The sequence below is a fragment of the Hoplias malabaricus genome, chromosome 5 (genome assembly GCF_029633855.1).
Source record: "Hoplias malabaricus isolate fHopMal1 chromosome 5, fHopMal1.hap1, whole genome shotgun sequence".
NCBI lineage: Eukaryota > Metazoa > Chordata > Actinopteri > Characiformes > Erythrinidae > Hoplias > Hoplias malabaricus.
Window position 1 is genome coordinate 45,774,710 of NC_089804.1, and position 13,311 is coordinate 45,788,020.

Sequence of the window (13,311 nt, forward strand, 5' to 3'; positions counted from 1 at the left end):
CTTTCTGGTTTGTACACAGTCTCTCTCTCTCTCTCTCTCTCTCTCTCTCTCTCTCTCTCTCTCTCTCTCTCTCTCTCTCTCTCTCTCTCTCTCTCTGTGAAGATGAAAGCATTTTAGATCCAACACTTACAACCACTGCAGAATTACAAAAGCTCTGACCATTACCCACAATATCTAGGTTTTCAGTTACACAGTCCATCCACCTAAATAATCACACTGCACCATAACCGTGCAACTAAACTTCCTAAGAAACTGTCACCTTTCATGGTTGTGTTTTTTTCGTTCAGTGATTGTTTTTTAGCACCTGTTTTTAACCCCATAGTATTCCATGCTCCTATAGAATATTCTAATGGTTGCCAAATGATTCACACTGTCTTTGTCACAAGATGATAATAAATTCTGGACTTGCAGCTTAGTAGCTAACAGGTGGAATATGAATAAATCATATATATTGATCGAAAAGGGAAAAGGAACTGTGTTAAAACAAAACTCTAACCACATCTACTTCTCAACTCCTAAAACCTGATGATCCTTTAAAATATTATTTGTACACATCGAAACAAGTAAGTAACAGTTAGATAGTAGCTTAACTTTGCTAGGAACCTCAGACCGACCAGAACCGAGTAACGTATTCAGAACAGAACCAGTGCTGCTGTTGCTGCTGCTGCTTCAGGAAGTCAAGGGGGGGGGGGGGGGGCAAGCTCCAGCAGCTGTTTGTGAAGGAAGCTTCATTGCTTCTTCCTACGGAAAGGCTTGAAAAGGAAAAGCCTTGCTCAGGGATTTTCCAGTGATGAAGAGACAGTTCCGCCCCCGCGCCCAGGATGCCACCGCAGGAGCAGGAAGCCTGAACAATAGATGCTCACAGGATAGAGTGGAGGTCTCCACAGGGGACGCTACACTGGACCCTGGCAGTCGGATAACCTTCAGGCCCCCAAACAGTTCCTCTGTCAAGCCCCTCAATATAACCTGCTGTTAGAGGCCCTAACATTACTGCAGGGTTTTCAGAACAACCAATCAATTAAACAAGCTGCTGCTAAACATGCTCATGTTAACACTCACATCATACAGTGACCTTTGATCATTTTCACCTTCACAACGTAAATGCTGCATATTTTACATGCTCCCTGTTATAAATTATATAGTGTATTATATAGTGTTGTTCAGACCACTCTGAATTACTATATGGTTCACTATAAACGGTCCTCAGTGACCAAATTGTAGTCTACAGATGATACACACTACACTGAGCACTGTGTATCATAATTCAGTGCAGTTGGTAAATTTATTTTATTGTTTATATTTATTTATATGAATTGTTTATATGACAGAAAGCACATGCGGTTGATTTGTATTTAGTTGTAGTTTTTAACCATAGAGTATATGAAGCCTTTATATATAAATTCTCTTCGAGCATGGGGCAGTAACAGAAAAGAACCAGAATGCTGCTACAAAGATGGAAGCATTCAGTTCTCTAGAAGGCCACTGCATGCTGAAGCATTAAGACGTCTCTTTGCTAGAACTTATTATTTGGAAAATAAATGATTAAAAAAAAAACACTGCTATCTGACCAAACACCGGTCTTAGACACAAGTGCTCTCACTGAGGTCCTCTTTGGGAATGTGAGGGAGGACTCTTATTGGATGAGAGCCACTAGGATCAGAATGTTCAGGGAAATCAACCACTAAGCACCACTCTATAAAGGTTCATTCTCAGTCCCTCTCTTGAGACACATGACCGGGGTAGACTCTCAAAAACTTGTATTACCGAAAAAAAAAAAAAAAAAGAAAAGAACTATATTGTTTTTATTGTTTACAACACAGTTCTGGAAAATGTAAGAGACCTCTAAAATGCGGTTCCTCTGCTCTTAATAGGTTTATATGGGTTTGGGTAAAATTGACCATTTTTATTTATTTCATGAACTTCTGAATACATTTCGTCCAGATTCCTACAGCTCTTTATGCGAAAAAAAAGACTTCTTCTTGATCACAGACCTGGGTTGGCCATGACAGGGTGTTTATCTGGTTTTCCTGCTTCCACTCCATTGACTGACAGGTCTGTGTCTTATTGTCCTGCTGAAAAACGTATCCTTGCCAAGCACATGCACAGATAGACTCCTAGTGGTGCTCAAGCACTTGCCCTTTTGACCTGGATGAGAAAAGTCCCCTTTCTGCTGGAGACCTTTTTTTTCTACATTCTTCAAATTTTAAAAATTAAAATGTCCCTCTATGTCATCAATTCCCACCCAAAAGTGTTTTGATATCTGACGGGCATTTAATGGAACGTTTCCGCCTTGTCCCTCCAGTTAGCACTGTGCTGAGTGCCAGGCCTCACCACTGCTACACACTCCTCTTCTGACCCGCAGCGTCAGATAGACTGGTAATGACAGTGTTTGTGCAATCCCTGATGTTGTTTGGTGCAAAATTGACCACAAAACGTAACATTATAACATCGCTGAAAACATTACGTGGCCCGACGTTTCCATTAAAAGAAAAAAAACAGGGAGGGGGGAGGGGTTAGGCGTCACACCCGCTGAAAACGGGTGTCCTTTTCATACAAAGGTTATCCATGAATAACTGCTTGGAGTTCAGGAGCATTGTCAAAATGAAGCAAATATTCTTTTTGTGATAATGCTGCACATGGCTTGATTCATCTTCACAAAGACCTGATTCCAGCCGAGCTGCAGCACCTTAAAGATCATCCCCAGCCAGAATAAATTTCACTGTGGCTGTTAGATTTGTTAGGCTGTTAGTGCTTGTACACCTCTTAGAAAACAAGATGTTGGGACGAGCTGAAAACGGGACCCATTCGAGAAGACGACTTTACTCCAGCACTCTATGGTGCAATCATTACGGTCTTTTGCAAACTTCAGCCTGACCCTTTCTTCTTACTTCTCACTGATGAGAGTTTATTTCTAGCTCTGCACAACTTCAGTCCTGTCAGAAAATGTGTCACTGTGACGGTACCTTTTGCTCTCTCTGTGGTGGTATCCTCAAGGGTACATATTTGTACCTTTAATTAACCTTATTTTTTTATAATCGGGTTGATTTCATACGCTCTGTTTCATCTCCAGGACTTTTATTATGGTTTTTCATATGACACTGTTCTATACTGAAAGATTACAAACATGTATCTCACCTCCTGGAGAAGATAATTTAATGTACCTTTAAGTAACAAAACTGGACTTTTAAACACTGTTGTAGATTTAAAGGTACATTTACACTGTTTGTACTTATAGTGACCAATATTGTACCCCTAACATACCTTTTTTTCTGAGAGTGTAGGAGCCTGTTTCGAACAGTCCTCATGCTGCTCCTCACCCTAGCTGCCATTTGGAATTCCTTTTGATCACTTGATGTCATCCTACAGTTTTTAAGTAACACTCAAATGAGACTGCAGTCACCCCGGACAGTGCAGAGTGCTTTTTGCCCGCTGCCGTGACTTTGTTCTTACGTATTGTCTGCTATAAAGTATTAAAGATGGAAGCAACAGGACATTCACAGTATTCCTTTGCTGGTGAAGCCAGACTAGAAGCCTTCAAAATATTTATTTTCACACTTTTGGTGATAACTCCAATATGTTTTTTTAAATTGCACTGGTTTTGCTAAAAAGCTGTGACTACTGCAAGAAGATAGTGATGTTGTTGCTGTATTTTTTTTAATACTTTCCACCATTCAGTAAATTTCGGTTGAGGTGATCAACTAATCTCAATAAGCAGAATAAGGTTTGTCTGTCTTGGAAGCAATGGAATGGCCCCCATGTGTGTTTGGATTCTGATTTAAGAAAATGAGAGGTTTCTTAATATTTCCTGTATATAGCTGTTTTTCTTGTACCAAGATACAGTGATGAATAATAGAGTTTTAAACATCTATTTAAATAATGAAACATGTATAGTATATATAGCAATGTGTACAGAGCATGTCACACTGTTCCTAAAATGAACACAGGGCTACAGCCTACTTCTGGTCTAAGGACTAACGGGCTATTATACAGTATTATTACAATATAATAATACAAGAATCTACAGTAATCAGCCACAGCATTATGACCACCTCCTTGTTTCTACAATCACTATCCACCCTTTCAGCTCCACTGACCACACAGGAGCACTTTGTTGTTCTGCAATTACAGACTGTAGTCTATTTCTTGCTTTGCATACTTTATTACCTCCTTTTCACTGTGTTTTTTTTTTAATGATCAAGACCCCCTCAGGATCACTACAGAGCCGGTATGTTCTGGATGGTGAATCAGTGCTGCTGGATTTTTTAAATCTGTGTCCACTAACTGCCTATTCTGTTAGACACACTTAGCTTGTCACACATTTAATTAAATAGGGGAAAGGGAAAAATAAATTATGTGGAAGTTTTATGTTCACTGTACTACATGGAATTAGCCTAAGATTGGATATTAGGCACTCATATTATTATGTTTCACAACAATACTGAATTAGAGAAGAAAAAAAAGATGTTAGATCCTTTGATGTTGCTTTTATGCCTTGGCAGATTTAGGATGCAGACCTCCTCATCAGTTTAGACCAGAAGGATGGAGGCTGTGTTTGTTGTGTAACAGAGAAGCAGGCAGTATATGATCCCCATGGAAAGGTATGACTCATCTCCTTCCACACACACACACACACACACACACACACAGAGGGGAGGGGGAGGGGGGTGGAGAGAGAGAGAGAGAGAGAGAGAGAGAGAGAGAGAGAGAGAGAGAGAGAGAGAGAGAGAGAAAGAGTAAGACTCACTCTGAGAGAATCACAAACATCCCCATCACTGATGCTACTCTAGTGTTCACAGGCACTGCACTGCAGGCAGGCAGCAGAAAAGGCCACAAAATGGGACAAGAGGGAATGTTAATTGGGAAAACTATGACCTCTAGTGGTTATAATACAGATCTTATTATTATTATTATTATTACAGGCGCATATAATATAATAGCAGCATGTTTTGGTAAAATGCAGGTTCCACTGATGTGTGCAGATTATCACTATTCAGATTGAAAAACAATTATAAAGTGGTTTCCTCGTTTGGAATTTGTGGACAAATTAATAAAAGAACATTCTAAAAATGTATCAATATTTCTATACAACATCAAACCTTTATTTAAAAAAAACGTTTTCCAGGCATATAAAAATATTTATAATGCTAAATTTTTGCTTTTTTAAATATGGTATTACTTTAAAAAATACGGCAATGAAACACCATTAAATCTAAAGTCACATAGGCTACAAAGGTTTGTGCAAACTTAAATGATTCACAGGTTTCATTAACATTTGACTGAATATATATGAACAGTGTTTTGGCCTTTACTTTTTCTTTGCTGTAGATAACATAAAGGGAAACCTATGCAGCTTAGAATATGGTCTGTGCACAAATTATGGCTTCGTTTATGTGTTTTTGGTTTGTTGTTTTACTATTTTACAGAGTGCCCAAATCTTTACATGCGAATGATCGTCTCCTATATATCACCCACGCCTTTAGGTGGCAGCAAAGCACAAAATAAGGAAAATCGCAAAGCGTGAAACAGACGAGACACCAATGCATTCAATCTCAAATTGCCTCCTGTTTCCCTACCCCCTACATAGTGCAGTTCTTATATAATTAGACGATGACTTGTATAAAATACATGTTACTGGGACAGTCGTTAAGATAGTGGTCGAAAATAACTGGCTTTATATTGAACGTACAATGAACTATTTTTTCTGTAGAAGTCGTTATTCCCGGTACTACACAGTGAACTACGAAGGGAGTAGGGAGCCATTTGAGTTGGTGCCCTGGTTCGTCATTTCCCCCAGATTTCCCGCGCTGGTCTCAGATGCGGCTACTGAGTTTGTACTGGATCCACAGTGTGTTTTTAAAAGAGTGAATAATGCCGACCTCGGACTATGACCAAGCCAGTTTACCAGACCTGCTGCCGCTGTATTACCGGAGACTGTTCCCCTTTTCTCAGTATTACCGGTGGCTCAACTACGGGGGCGGTGAGTGAGATTACTAATGGTCACAAACGGTGAGGGAACTGCTTTCGGTTGTGTGTATGGAAGGAGTTTGAAGAAGGAAATATTTCTTGGAAATAATACGTGACATTGCAAGTATATAAAATTTAGTAAACAGAAAGAGGCCCTCTCATTTGCCTGTAATTTTCAAGCGGCAGCTACGCTTTTTCAACTATCAACTGCTGAATATATCTTGAGCCATTACTATTAAAAAACAGATAAAACAGAGCGATCTCCCCAGCTTCAGTTTCTGGAAACAATATTATAAACGATAATGTATTTACCAGATCAACAGACTTACCATTGTCCTACCTTCATCATCTGCTCCATTTGCACCGTGAACTAACCGCACACCTCGATTAAAAACAACATTCAAACACTAAAACAGGTGCTCCTTCGTATCTCTTTAGTCAGTGAGGAAGACTTCAGAAGTCCATAACTTCAACCAAACTTGTACAAACGGCTCTCTACGACCACCTCACCTGTCCGTTAATGAGCGCGCGCCTGTGAATGTTCATAACGGACACAGCAGACCATCGACACAGCACTAGTTTAGTCCTAAATAGAAAACCCCATTCTACCGAAAATATACAACAAGAACCGGAAAACGACGTCTAGAACAGGAAGATGGTACAAACGTGCCAATATTCAACATTAAGCTACACACCAAAATTCATCACACACTAGTTAAATATTATGAACATTTTGAAATACTGATGCTGAACAGTACTATAGACTTTCCACTTTAGTCTTCCACAGTATTACATTCATTATGTATTTTATTTGTTGACTGTCAATGTTTTATGTGTATTTCCTTTTTTGTGGGAATCAAAGACTAAGGGTGTTAAATTCTGTTAATTAAAACTGCTTTGTCATTATACAATGTGTATAATAGTGTGTATGTACATGCACAGCTTATACTTTATAGACATATTTTCTGTAAACATATCATAAACTGGTCATTTTTATGATGTTAAATTTAATATTGGAGCATCCTAGAGTTCATAAAAATTAAAGCAGAATCAGCAGAAACCATCCAAACTGGCAACGTTGATGCACACTTACTTTGCATCTATGGGTCAGCCATCAAAACTGCTGAAAGATCAACAGATTAGAGCTGCCAGATGGCTTCAGGTTGTCATTCACCCGCATTAATTAAATTTATTCCCTAACTAACCAGCTATTTCTACATGCTGTTTTCACCAGTGACCAAAAACTACTTCCAGAACCGTGAGTTCTCTTTCACCCTCAAAGATGACATCTATGTTCGATATCAGTCTTTTAGCACACAGAACGAACTGGAGAAGGAAATGCAGAAAATGAATCCATACAAGATTGACATTGGAGCAGTCTACAGTCACAGGGTAATCAGTCCTACGAAGACATGCACTACTGACATGTTATGTATCTGTCAGCAAATGGAGATGCAAAAGGTCTGTATTTTAAATATGTATCTGTTTCTACAACTGACAGCCGAGTCAACACAACACAGTGAAGTCGGGTACATTCCAGGCCCTGGAGAAGGAACTGGTGTTTGATATTGATATGACTGATTATGATGATGTCAGAAGCTGTTGCAGGTACTTTTGTAATAATTTTTACATTATTGTCACTCTCATAAATAAAATCTTAACTAACTCTAATCATTACTCTGAAGGGAAATAGAGACAAATCTTCATGTTTTAATTGCAGAAGTGTACACATGATAAAATGTGTTTCCCTTTGCAGTGATGGTTTCAGATGTAAGCTTTAATTATTTTCATTATATTATTTTCAGTGCTGCTGATATTTGCTCTAAGTGCTGGACTCTGATGACAATTGCAATTCGAATTCTAGATCGGGCACTGAAAGGTAAGAATATTTCCTTTTTAAATAGTCTTGGTATTTCTGGGTACCATCTTAGTCTGTGTTTATGTTATGCTACATTAAAGGCTATAGTATTGCACTATGTTACACTTTAAATTGTCACAAAACAGTCAGGAAAGCAGAACTGGGAATGGAGTAGTTTGTCTGTTGAATGCCACTTCGTATAAAAACTTATGCATTGCTTATTTGTTTTTGTGGACCAGAGGACTTTGGCTTTCAGCACCTCCTCTGGGTGTACTCAGGAAGGAGAGGTGTGCATTGCTGGGTGTGTGATGAAGCTGCAAGGAAGCTGTCGGTGACCGCTCGTTCAGCTGTGGCGGAATACCTCAGTTTAATTAAGGTGAAATTAATTTTACCAGCTTAATGGAAAATTTTTCGTTTGAGGTTAAATACAGATATGAAAACTGGGCTCATATCTTCATTATTCCGTTTTATATTTAAATTTGGGATCGTAAGAAAAGAAATGGGATTTCCTTTGTTTTTCCAAATTTCTAACTTTTAATTTCTGCTCCGCAAAATCGGAATTTCATAAAATGGGGAAAAACCTTTATCCTATTTTCTCATTTCCCTTTTACTGCTTCTTGTAATGAAAGTGGTAGGACTGTACCATCACAGGGGGCTTTCTGAATGTAAGCCATAAACATATATAAACAGCTGATTTTCTGCTAAACAGCAGATAATGTCTTCATACTTGTTAAGGGCCGACATTTTACAGAGAGACACGGAGCAGCAGGGTCATCATTCACTCGACCGTGGAATGATGCAGTCAAACCATCTGTACTTCAAGAAAAAGCAGTCATGCCATGTAGGCTCCTCTGGGTACATCTACAGCAGTGTTTCTTGTGGAAAAGCACAGAAAAACTGGGCTCTATACTTTAATTAGACGTTATTTACTGAGTTTTAATATTCGTATTGGTCGAAAAATAATTGTTATAACCCTTAAACCAGAGCGCAAACCCCATAACCTGAATGAAATGCACAATGTTCCAGATATTAAAATGTAAAATCAAATTGTTTGTGTATTATGTAACTGCTGAAAGTGCTGCTTTGTGAGTACAAAGACATTATTCCCTGTGTGGTTAATGTGCAGAGAGGTACAGCAGGTTGGCCTCCCCCGCTCTATCAGTTTCATTACAAAATGCAGTAAAGGGGCAAATGAGAAAATGAAATAGTGTCTTTTTTTCCATGAAATTCTGATTTTGAGGAACAGAAATATTGAAAATTGTAATAATGAAGTAAAAGTAAAGTAAAGTTTTAAAACCAGTTTCCTATATTTGTATTTAGCCTCAAACGATCAGGAAATTGAACTGATTAATGTTTCATGGACCTAGAATAACCAAAAAGATGCATATATTGATTTTTCGCATTGCAAAGGAAGGTTCTTAGTGTCAGCTTTGATATCATTCAAGAGCAACACACGATGACAGAGTACTTGGGGCAGGACTAAATAAAGTGTGAAACTTCAGAGAAACACAAATGGCAGGCTTTCGCTCACACAGACAAACACAAAGTCCCGAACAATGAGCTGATTGTGGTTGCCCAAGGAGAGCAGAACGCCTTTTCAAATGAATAAATCTGAATCCATCACCACAAGAAAACACCAGTGGTCAAGAAATGTATAATTTTTGGGGCCAGGAACAAAAACTGCATTTTTACAATTCCAATGACATTTACAGGTTTACAGTTTTACGTTGTAACCAGTGGAATTCTTCCATTTAAAATGTGCCTAAAGTGGTGATGAGGCGGAACTAAACGACCACTGTTGCACATTAAAAATCTTATATTCAATTTTAATGTGTAGTTACAGCTGTATGTTACTGTTACGACCCAGTCTAGGGTTGAGCCGTAACAGAATGAGGTGTGTGCTAGGGTTAATGTATGGGAAATTAATAACTATAACAGAGATGAGAATGTGGACGAAAAGAACACAAACAGAAACACAGAATGGAAAATGAATAGAATATATATTGTAGATGTGATATTTACAACATCACAACCACCAGTGAACATTCGGATGGCCTAATGCCGACAAAAACAAACAAACACCCCTCCTAACTGACACACAGACAACTCAAACTTACACAAGTGAAAACAAAAGGAAACAAAAGACAATGTCATACCTCACTTCCTATTTATATACAAAATCCACTCCCAAAACAAACGGCAGCCACCTCACTCTGGTGAAATATATACAGTGTTTAAAATACTTATACAAATACTTAATACAAATGACAGATTTAACGTCAGTAACCAAAAGGGGCAAAAACAAACTTGTAGTTGAAGTAAGAATGTCACAAAGTCAAAACCAAGCGCAAACACAGTATTCAATATACACAACGAAATTACAGAGCACAAAAACATGGCTGACAAGCAGTACACAGAGGTATTTATGATTCCCGCCGAGAGAGAGGAAACGGTGACAGACAGAACACATGCACTTGATTGTGGATCGGACTCAGGACACTGACCAAATACATGAACTGGAATCTGGAACGAACTCTAGACGGATGAACAAGCACACGGACTGGAACAGACTGCAGAACCTAGAATTTCACAGAGAGAGAGAAAACATACCCAGCACAGCGTAACACTAAACAAGTATAAAGTTTATTACAGCACTGCTATAATATCCACAATTACATCATGACGGACAGCAGCCGTTCCCCCAGAACCCAAAGGAGCGTGAAGAAAAGAGGCGTGGTTAAAAGGCAGCTGGTGTTGCCCTTTAAATTCTAAACTGCATTCCCAGACAATCCTGTCTGTACCACAGTGTCCTGAAATGAGTTTCCATTCAAATGAATATTGTAGTATAGGACTATCATTGTCCACGTCTCATAAACCAGCTGTATTTTTCACTTAATTAGTAATGTTTAGTTTTTTCTAAATTGTAAGTTAAATAAATGGTTAGTTGGCTGAAGCCCATACGTCCTCTAACCCATTATTCAGTGTTAAGTCAAATGAGCCTTGTTCCATGTGTTTAGGGTGGTGAGGAGACAGTGAAGAAAGTTGTGCTATCAGACCCTATTCATCCATTCATCAGGTAAAATAAACACACAGCCATTCATTTAATATAGCATTGTGCATTTGGCACAAATCATCACATCAGCTGTTTTTAATTTGAACTTTGTTTACATTTTAATATTGTTAGCTTGTTTGATTCTTTCTGCTTCAGTATATTTTCATTTCCAGATACTTTGTATACATAGTAACGTGGGCTACAGAACTTAATGGGTTGCAAACCGTTAGACACTAAGCTTTCAAAAATCACATGACCATTCAAAGGCTCTAATTCCTATAATGAAAGTTAATCAAAATCAAACCAATTCTCTTCTGGAGCTGACCCCTCAGTGTAAATGGGTCAGGCAAGATCATATCATGTAGCTTTTGACACAAAGCATTTAATAATTAGTCAAATTACACAAACTCAGCTAGCAAAAATGTCTCTTCTGATGATATCTCTATGATATTCAAGAAATACTCTGATAAACACTGAGGGTGTTTATTTGTAGTAGGCATGTGAACTGGAAAATGTCATTCATTAGACACTCATTAGCTTTTAAAAAAATGATCTCAGCTCTCAAGTATTACTGTGTTTCACAGTCAGTCTCTCACTGTGGTGGAGCGCTACTTCTCTCAGTACGCCCTTGTTGAGCAGGACCTACTGGGCAACAAGGAGAGTGTGGAAAAAGTGCTCAGCCTTCTTCCTGAAGATATCCTTTTTTCAAAATCAAAATCTTTGTTTAACATTGTTCAAATGATAAAATACTACTATGTTAATATAAAATAGAAAAAGTAAATCTAAAACTTTTGTCAGAGGTGTGATTATATGAAGAAGAGCATATTGGAAATAAAACAGGTTGGTTTGGTGCTATTTCTTTAACTCTGGATGTACATATCAGAAAGGAACTGCAGCTCAGTTACCAGAATGAGAAGAATCCAATGAAGCGCTGGGAGATCCTGAAGAGTATGGTGAATCATAAAAAGGTACAATTATGGTTCATAATTTTTACCTAACATGCGCATGTTTCTAATTTCATAATGTGATTTGCAAAGATGATGCATCAGTCACAATTGTTTGGTTTTTATGGAACAGACAAACAGTAAGAAGGGTAGCCAGCACTTGGAAAAGGAGATCATGCTGCAGTACTGTTACCCACGCCTGGACGTCAATGTCAGTAAAGGAGTGAACCATTTACTGAAGAGCCCTTTCAGCGTCCATCCTAAAACTGGTGAGTAAAATAAATAACTTAAGTACATGGTACCGTACATACTGCACATGTTTATCTACTCATCTGTTAAATGTCCTTTTAAATGTGTCACCAGGTCGGATTTCTGTACCAATTGACCTGAAGAACTTGGACAAATTTGATCCTTTTGAAGTGCCCACTATAAGGTGGGTGTGGTTTATTGTCTTTGTTTTCCTTTTTAAATAATGTTAGTTCTTTAATCATTTCCAGAATACATTGTCTGTTTAGGTTAAAAATATAAATTAAAAACAGGGGTTCTAAATCAAAACAAAGGGACACAGGCCCACATATCATTATAGAAACAAACACTCTTTCTCAATATACAGCCTTATATGTGAAGAGTTGGACAAGGCCAAGGCTGTTGAAGAAGAGGATGACGATACAAAGGATAAAGAGAATGAAACAGAAGCTGCTGAGCGCCGTAAAATAAGAGGTGACTGTATCTCTTTTATATTTAATAATCAATCAAATATTCCAGGCTTCATTATATGCAGATGTATGTATAGTATGTGTTATACTGAGTTTCTGCATAAATCCAGTCTCTATTCCTCGGTTGACCTAGTACTTTCCCTCCATAGACTACAAGCGAACTAGCCTGGCCAAGTATATAAAGCTGTTTGATCAGTTTTTGGATGCGATGTCTCGCTCCAGGAAAGGAGAGATGCTGAAGAAAAGTGGTAAGATCAGTATCAATTTTGAACTCTATAGACTGAAGAACTTGGAAAGGTCTTATACTTTATGAACTGATTAAAAACCTGTTTTCGTTTTCTGCAGATCTCCAGAAAGAGTTTTAACCTGTCACTGGTGGCTTAAAACACTTGAGGATCATCACTTTACAAAATGTCATACAATACTGGATTATTCTCTTCAGCAGAAGAGGAATAAAGGACGATGTTATTATAAGGACGATGACTATCAACTCCATAATTTTTCCTCTTTTAAAACCTGAATACACACTTCACCTGACCCAGTTTAGCAATGACTGGACTTAAGATTTAACTTGTAGTTTCCATCACAGATGGAATAAGCAGAGAAATTGGCACAAACGAGTTTCGTTGCTTGTTTCTTGAATCTTATAAGATTTGTAAATTGTTATACTTGCTTGTTTATATGTGGAGAAATGTACTGTATATTTACAAAATGTCTTTTTTTAGCAGTTAATAAAATCATTTGGGAAATGCTGCATTCCAGTGAAATACAGTAATC

General features: G+C 38.1%; 1 protein-coding gene across 1 annotated transcript; it reads left to right on the forward strand.

Moving 5' to 3' along the window:
• The first annotated feature begins 5,631 nt into the window (after positions 1-5,631).
• prim1 (DNA primase subunit 1) lies at positions 5,632-13,236 on the forward strand. The gene is made up of 13 exons (XM_066672919.1): positions 5,632-5,977; positions 7,199-7,356; positions 7,466-7,572; positions 7,770-7,843; positions 8,062-8,198; positions 10,840-10,898; positions 11,459-11,568; positions 11,751-11,842; positions 11,952-12,087; positions 12,182-12,251; positions 12,432-12,538; positions 12,684-12,782; positions 12,880-13,236. The coding sequence occupies exons 1-13, from the start codon at positions 5,869-5,871 to the stop codon at positions 12,897-12,899; spliced, it is 1,278 nt and encodes a 425-aa protein (XP_066529016.1). The 5' UTR covers positions 5,632-5,868; the 3' UTR covers positions 12,900-13,236.
• Positions 13,237-13,311: the final 75 nt, after the last annotated feature.